The sequence below is a fragment of the Myotis brandtii genome, unplaced genomic scaffold, assembly GCF_000412655.1.
Source record: "Myotis brandtii unplaced genomic scaffold, ASM41265v1 scaffold573, whole genome shotgun sequence".
In the NCBI taxonomy this organism is placed as follows: domain Eukaryota; kingdom Metazoa; phylum Chordata; class Mammalia; order Chiroptera; family Vespertilionidae; genus Myotis; species Myotis brandtii.
Window position 1 is genome coordinate 384,621 of NW_005370145.1, and position 6,730 is coordinate 391,350.

General features: G+C 50.0%; 2 protein-coding genes and 1 long non-coding RNA gene across 5 annotated transcripts in view; 1 reads left to right on the forward strand and 2 right to left on the reverse strand.

The window, feature by feature from the left end:
• PLSCR3 (phospholipid scramblase 3) overlaps positions 1–4,826 on the reverse strand; it is a 13,361-nt gene extending 8,535 nt beyond the window's left edge. The window contains exon 1 of the mRNA XM_014549806.1: positions 4,739–4,826. Coding sequence (XP_014405292.1) covers positions 4,739–4,826 — 88 coding nt within the window. The remainder of the gene's footprint in view (positions 1–4,738) is intronic.
• On the reverse strand, positions 4,503–6,132 carry TMEM256 (transmembrane protein 256). 3 transcript variants are annotated; one of them, XM_014549907.1, is made up of 4 exons: positions 6,011–6,132; positions 5,629–5,674; positions 5,320–5,400; positions 4,503–5,229 (listed from the first exon to the last, which is right to left on the reverse strand). In XM_014549907.1, exons 1-4 carry the CDS (start codon positions 6,115–6,117, stop codon positions 5,086–5,088), a joined length of 378 nt encoding a protein of 125 aa, XP_014405393.1. In that variant the 5' UTR covers positions 6,118–6,132; the 3' UTR covers positions 4,503–5,085. The 3 variants fall into 3 exon arrangements, with proteins under 3 accessions (XP_014405393.1, XP_005878796.1, XP_005878797.1); XM_005878734.2 differs by having other exon boundaries at positions 5,643–5,674; positions 5,960–6,100; XM_005878735.2 differs by having other exon boundaries at positions 5,643–5,674; positions 6,011–6,084.
• Positions 6,133–6,579: 447 nt separating this feature from the next.
• The window catches only part of LOC102262942, a 458-nt gene continuing 307 nt past the window's right edge, over positions 6,580–6,730 (forward strand). Inside the window, exon 1 of the long non-coding RNA XR_314290.2 lies at positions 6,580–6,680. This is a non-coding gene — a long non-coding RNA (uncharacterized LOC102262942). The remainder of the gene's footprint in view (positions 6,681–6,730) is intronic.

The window sequence follows — 6,730 nt, forward strand, 5'->3', positions numbered from 1 at the left end:
TATTGATTTCAGAGAAGAAAGGAGAGGGAGAGTTAGAAACATCAATGATGAGCGAATCATTGATCAGCTGCCTCCTGCACACCCCCCTACTGGGGATCGAGCCCGCAACCCCAGCATGTGCCCTTGACCGGAATCTAACCCGGGAACCTTCAGTCCGCAAGCCGATGTTCTATCCACTGAGCCAAACTGGCTAGAGCTGTTTTTATTGATTTTAGAGAGGAAGGGAGATGGAGAAATAGGAACATCAATCAGCTGCCTCCTGCATGCCCCCTACTGGGGATTGAGCTGGCAACCTGGGCATGTGCCCTGACAGGGAATCAAACTGGCAACCTCTTGGTACATGGGTCAAAGCTCAACCACTGAGCCACACCAGCCAGGCGAACTAGGGGAGATTTAATGGGGGCATGGGCCAGGGGCCAGAGTGGTAGCAGTGGGAAATGGTCAGATTCCAGTTATGTATTCAAGCCAACCGGATTCATGATGGCTTGGACAGAGGATGTGAGGAAAAGGGAAGTCCAAGTTGACTCAAGCTTGGCCCAGGAGGCTGTTCAGTGTGAGCTCCACACTTCCTCTGTATTTATTGCCTTTTCCTGCTGCCCACTGCATCCTGAGCTCCAGGCACCCCTGTTTGCCCTCTCGCTGTTACCAGGTTGATCTTGCCCCTCTTTTCTGGTGAACTATGCATGCTGAAACCCAGCCGGTGGCCAGAAGTCTCACCAGTCTCCAAAGGCGGAGCCAGCCCACCTGTTCCTACTTGTAACACTGAACTCATTGTATCAAATCATGTTTTAAAGGGTCTGTCCTCACTGTTTCTTGGTATGTACATGAAGGCAAGAATTTAGCTCTGGGAACTGAACAGAAGAGAGTCTGAATCACAGCTTACCCAGGTCCTAGCTGTACGATACAGAACAAGTTCCTGTACCTCTCTTAGTTTCACTTCCCACCAACTCTCAGGACTGTTGAGATACAATGTATAGTAACAATAGGACAAATGACCAAGCAGGCCTTATTTATATTGGTTCCCCAAGAGCCCAGCCTACTGGCAGGACAAAGCTCAGCTATTAGGGATCACATTACATGGACGGTGGCCATTCCAGAAACCGAGTTCTCCTCCCCCTGGAAGTTCCCAGACATTGCCTGAGATGAGGATAGAAATGCATCCAGAGCACTAAAAGGGGAGGTAGGAGCCTGAGGACCCAGTGCTGGCTCTGCCACTGGCATTGGGGGTCACTCTGGGGCCTATTTTACTCATCTTTCAGTGAAGAATTATTGTGATCCTCGAATACACCTCAAATCATGTCTCCTCCCTGGATATAAATGCTTCGGTGGCTTCCCACTGTCCTCACTGAACAGTCCACCCTCTCAGCACAGTCGCTTCACCATTTGACCAGTGCTATCCGCATCTTTCACTGCTGACCCTCTCACGATCTTCAAGACAGTCACCAGGAATTACTTCAGGTCTCAAGTGCTCTGGGCTCCCTCTTGCTTCGGGGCTGCCTTGAAAGCTCTTGCCTGGTCTGGAACACGCACCTTTCGCTCCTCATCATCCAACTTCTTCAAGACTCCACTGAGCACTCTGCTACACTGCAACTGCCACAGGAGGCTGGAGCTCAGTAGGAACTCGGGTGGGGACAGGAATCCTGGATTTAAAATTATGCAGATTAAAGGTGCGGGGCTGAATGACGTTATCTAAGCATCCTTAATTAGAGAAACGGTCTGCACTTTTTTGAATGCACACCTTCAGAAAAATTAGGTATGCACCTCCAATATACTCTACAGATAGGCACTTTATAAAACATACACAAAGATAGAAATTTTAAAAAATGAAATTATATTGAGAGCCCCCCCCAAAAAAATGAAATTAAAATATGTATGCATAGTAGTTCTAATTTTTTTTCATTAAAATTTGGAAACCATTGATTTAAACTGCATAGGGGAGAAGCTGACAAAGTAGCCACAGAGATAGGAAAAACCAGAGAGTGGTGTCACAGAAGCAACATGATGTGTTTCAAGGACAGTATGACCAACTGTGTCAAACGCTGCAGGGAGGCTGAGAAAAATGAGATCGAAAATCATCCATTAGATCTGGCAACCAGGAGGTCATAGTGAGTTATGGGATCCTTCCAAGAGTATTTATGGGGAAGAAATGGGATGGAAGCCTGACCAGAGTGGGTTGCAGAGTAAATTTGAGTCTGGACTTTCCTGCTGAGCTCAGACACCTCCCTGAGCTCCTCAACTACCTGCGTGGCGCCTGCAGTTGGATGTCCCTTGGACATTTTGGAAGCAACATGTCCAAACTGACCTTCAGACTTGCCTCCCCTTAATGTGCAACCTCCTTCAGTTTTTCTCATCGGAGTAATAGCACCTCCACCAAGTCAGGTATATAAGCCAGAAATCTCCCTCATTCATCCCTTATGCGCAATCCATCAGCAAGTCCTATCAGCATTATCTTAAATATATATTGAATTGGATCCTTTTCACCCTAAGCCAAGCCATCACCTCACACCTGGACCTCTTCAGTGGCTTCCTGACTGGTCTCCCTGTGGCCATCCTCTGATTAGTTCTCCAGATCTTGTAAACATATCAGATTCTAACACTCTCACTTTAAAAACCTTTCAATGATTTGTGGTTGCACTACAAAGAAATTCTGAGTGTCTGCCTGCCACATGTAGTGCTTTCCAACTCACCCAATTTTCTCTTGCCTCAAAGACTTTGAACTGCTTCTTTTGGGCCTGTTTTGCCAGTTATTCTTTCTGCCTAAAATACACTTCCTTCCAGCGTTGTGCACGATTACCTCAGCCTGCAAGGCCTTCCCATCTGAAAGGACATAACTTCCCTTGATCCACTCTTCCACTGCCTCCCTGTTCTTTTCCTTCAAGCAGAGCACAACTCACAATGATAAATTTGTTTAAGGTCCATTTCCACTACTAAATGGAAAACTCCATGAGGGAAAGTTGGCATCTGTCTTGTTCACAGTTGAATTTCCTTATGTGTCTGACACCTGATCAATACTTGATGGGCATTGGCTTAATCAATACTGCCCCCTAAATATCTGCCAGCTCGCCACATGCTGTGGGTGCTACTCCAGCCTGCCTTGCCACCTTTTCTCATTCCTTTTCTCATAAACGTGGCCCACACAGAAGAGTCCTTTGGTCCCATACTCCTCTGCTCCCTACCTCTATCTTTGTTTACTGTTTCCTTCACACAGCAGAGTTCTTTCAAGGATCATCTCAAGCACTGTGAAGCATTTTCCCTTTTATTTTTGTTAATCCTCGCCCAAGGATATTTTCCCCATTGATTTTTAGTGAGTGGAAGAGAGGCACATTGATTGGTTGCCTCCCACACGCACCCCCGACCAGGGCCGGGGATCAAGCCTGTAACTGAGATACATGCCCTTGGTCAGAATTGAACTCAGGACCCTTCAGTCCACTGGCTGATGCTATATCCACTGAGCCAAATTGGCTAGGGCTTATGAAGCATTTTCTAACCCCTAATACATAATGTTCTGTCCCTTCTTTGAATCCCAAAGTATAGTGTAAGTACAGTTGTCCCCCTGTAGCCAAGCGGGATATGTCCTAAGACCTCCAGTGTATGCCTGAAACCAGACAGTGCTGAACCCTATATAGCAGTGGTTCTCAGCCTTCCTAATGCCGCGACCCTTTAATACAGTTCCTCATGTTGTGGTGACCCCCAATTTCATTGTTACAAATTGAACATAATTAAAGCATAGTGATTAATCGCAAAAACAATATGTAATTATATATGTGTTTTCCGATGGTCTTAGGCGACCCCTGTGAAAGGGTCGTTCGACCCCCAAAGGGGTCACGACCCACAGGTTGAGAACCACTGCTATACAGTTTCTTCCTGTATAGGCTCAATGCTCTCTGGCATGACAGGTTGCCATCTATATCAGAACATGCTTTCTGTTCATGTCTTCCACACACAAATTTAATGCCTTTTCCATCTTAACTAAGCACTTATCATGCACTGTGGCTGTATTAGCACGAATTTCTTCCACCTTCACAATTTCATAGATACATGTCCTTACTATAGATCTTAGCAACCTAAGCATGACTTTATTTCCTTAACATGTTAAGCGCCAAGCCTGTCTTGTCTTCCTTTCCATTTAGCCCAGGATATCTGATTTCATCGATATGCTGGCGGCACCAGTGACTGACGAGGTCCGGACGGAAAGTATAGTGTCAGTCACCGGTGACTGACATGGCGCTTAACGTGTTAAGTCAAGCACTTTCACTTTTTCACTTAAAAGAAGCACTTCACAGCTTCTCTTTGGCATACTGAATCGCCAGCATCACTACTCTTGTGCTTTGGGGCCATTACTAAGTAATGTAAGGATTACGTGAACATAAGCACTGCAAGTCCATTATAGTGGATCTGATAGCTAAGATAGCTACTAAGTGAGTAATCGGCTGGCAATTGGACAAAGGGATGATTCACATCACAGTGAGACAGAGAGGGATGGCAGAGAACAGCACACCTTCTAAAAAGTATAAATTGTTTATTTCTGGAATTTCCTCCTTTGTATTTCTGGGCCACAGATGACCATGGGTCACTAAAACTGCGTAAAGTGAAACTACGGAAAGTAAAGCCACAGATAAGGGGGGGGGACTACTGTAATGGCATTCCTCCTGTCCTGCCTTGCCTTAAACCTGGCTTCCAGAATAAATGAGTGCTCAATCAATTTGTGGAATGACAGGGCTGAAAACCACCACCCTACAGTAATCTTCAAATTCTAGTAGCCACGTGATGAGCTTATTAGAATACAGATCCCAGGCCTTGAGGAGGGCTTCCACCAGAATCTGCATTACCTCAAGCATTATTTATCACTCTGTTAGGAGTTTAAGAACCTCATAACAGATTAACTTGAAGTGAACATTATCCTCAGACCCAAAGCTCACTGGTCCAGTCTTAAGAAAGGGAGGGAGTTCCGAGGTTGACAATCCCTACCCTTCTTCCTCCAAGAGGTTAGATGAACAAAGACTCCATACTTCTTCGCCTTTATCTTTTAATTCCCTCCCTGTGTCACCTCTCAAAAATGTACCCAGAAATTAAACAGAAGGAAGCTCAAAGAGCCAAGGCAAGCCAGCCCAAGATTAGAAGGCTCCCTCCCACAGGGGCCAAAGTCTGGATGCTGGGGTCTCCGCTCAGAGCCTGGTAGTAAAAGCTGGTGCAGAACAAGGTGGTCCCGGAGGCTAGGAGTAGCCCGGCCTGAAGGAGACAGAGGAGAAAAGGCGATAAGCGAAGGGCAGACTGCGGAGTGGGTGGGGCTGGGTCAGGGTTAGGGAGGGGAAAGTTTACCCAGAGGGGCTTTCTGCAATGGGGCACCCCTAACAGGGCCAGGCTGTGTAGGAAGTGGTGTTTGTTGGCCTTGTCAAAGAGCTGGAAGAAGAAGAAAAAGAGTCATTGGGGTGAGGGGTGGACTTCCTAAGCAACACAGGCGCCTGGATCCCGAGGGGCAAAAGGTCTGAGTCTCAGCTTGCCCCTCCCGCAGGCACCCGACACCCCAGGCTTTCTGCCCTTGCAGCTGCAAAGACCCGCATCCCGCCCCTCCCCGCAGGGGACCCCCGACTCTGTGCCCTCATCCACCCGGAAATCGGGGAGCCCCACCGCAGTTATTTCACCTCCTTCCCGTAGGCATCCGGAAACTGGGCGCCTGTGGAAAGGAGAGGCAGAAGTTACCAGCTCTGACGCCCCAACTCCCGGGAGGACCCCGGTGGGCACCGGGGAGCAAGGGCACCCCCGGGGGGCTCCTCACTGGCGGAGACACTGGGGCGCCCTGGGAACCGGCTGGACCGGGCGGAGGGGCTCTAAAAGGCTGAGGGCTTCGCAGGCTGGCTGGTGGTTGGCAGCCCTCGCAATTCCCTGCACCAGACTCCATCCCTGCACCAGACCCCCCACGTCGCCCCAAGCACACCCAGCTCCATCGCAGGCCCCTGACCATGCGCCCCGTAGGAGGCCAAGCCCAGGGCCCCGGCTCCAGACAAGGCACCCAAGCGGCGGAAAGCAGCGCCAGGTCCGGCCATGGCAGAAGACGGTCACGAGCCCGGCGAACACCGCCCAGGCCACCCAAGAGGCCAGCCAATCCCGAGCTTCCATGCAAATAAGGTGCACAGGTGCCCAATCAGGGCCGTGTTTATTTCAGCGTCCAGGTCTTCACCCCGGTACTTGCGCCTTTGTAAAGCTCCTGTTGAATGGCGAAGGCGCCTGGCGGCGGAGAAATCAGAACCAATTAGGAGCGGAGGAGCGGAGCAGTGGGGGGTGGGGCAGGGGGGCGGTGCTAGAAGATTTGCGTCACGGATTGGCCCACTTTCCAAGTTGATCGCCTCTTCTCACACCCCCTCCCACCTCCGGCCGATTTCCAAAGATCCAGGTCCCCAAGCAAGTCCCGCCCCTTTCCCCACAGGCTCCTCCTTTTCAGCTTTAAACCAGGCCCACACCCCAAAACAGGCGACCCCACGGACACCCAAGCCCCACCCATCTCCATAAAACCCCGCCCGCTGTCCATATGGCCCCGCCTCCAGGCCCACAGGCCCCGCCTTCTTCACATGATGCCCCGCCCCCTTTAGTTCACCCCACCGCCACCAGCCGCGAGAGCCCCGAGGATGGGAGATCTGGGTGGATGTCTTCATCCTGCCCCGATCCGCTTCGTCCATGCGTCGGTCTGTCCACTCCCGCCCTCTTCCACCGTTTCCAATCCCCCACACTCTGG

Bases quoted from the DNA above. Each gene is read 5' to 3' on its own strand.
- TMEM256 (XM_014549907.1), bottom strand. From the start codon at position 6,117: ATGGAAGCTCGGGATTGGCTGGCCTCTTGGGTGGCCTGGGCGGTGTTC. The intron at 5,675-6,010 runs GTGCCTTGTCTG...TCCTTTCCACAG, and splicing joins CGCTGCTTTCCGCCGCTTGG to GCGCCCAGTTTCCGGATGCC. The intron at 5,401-5,628 runs GTGGGGCTCCCC...TTCTTCTTCCAG, and splicing joins AAGGAGGTGAAATAACTGCG to CTCTTTGACAAGGCCAACAA.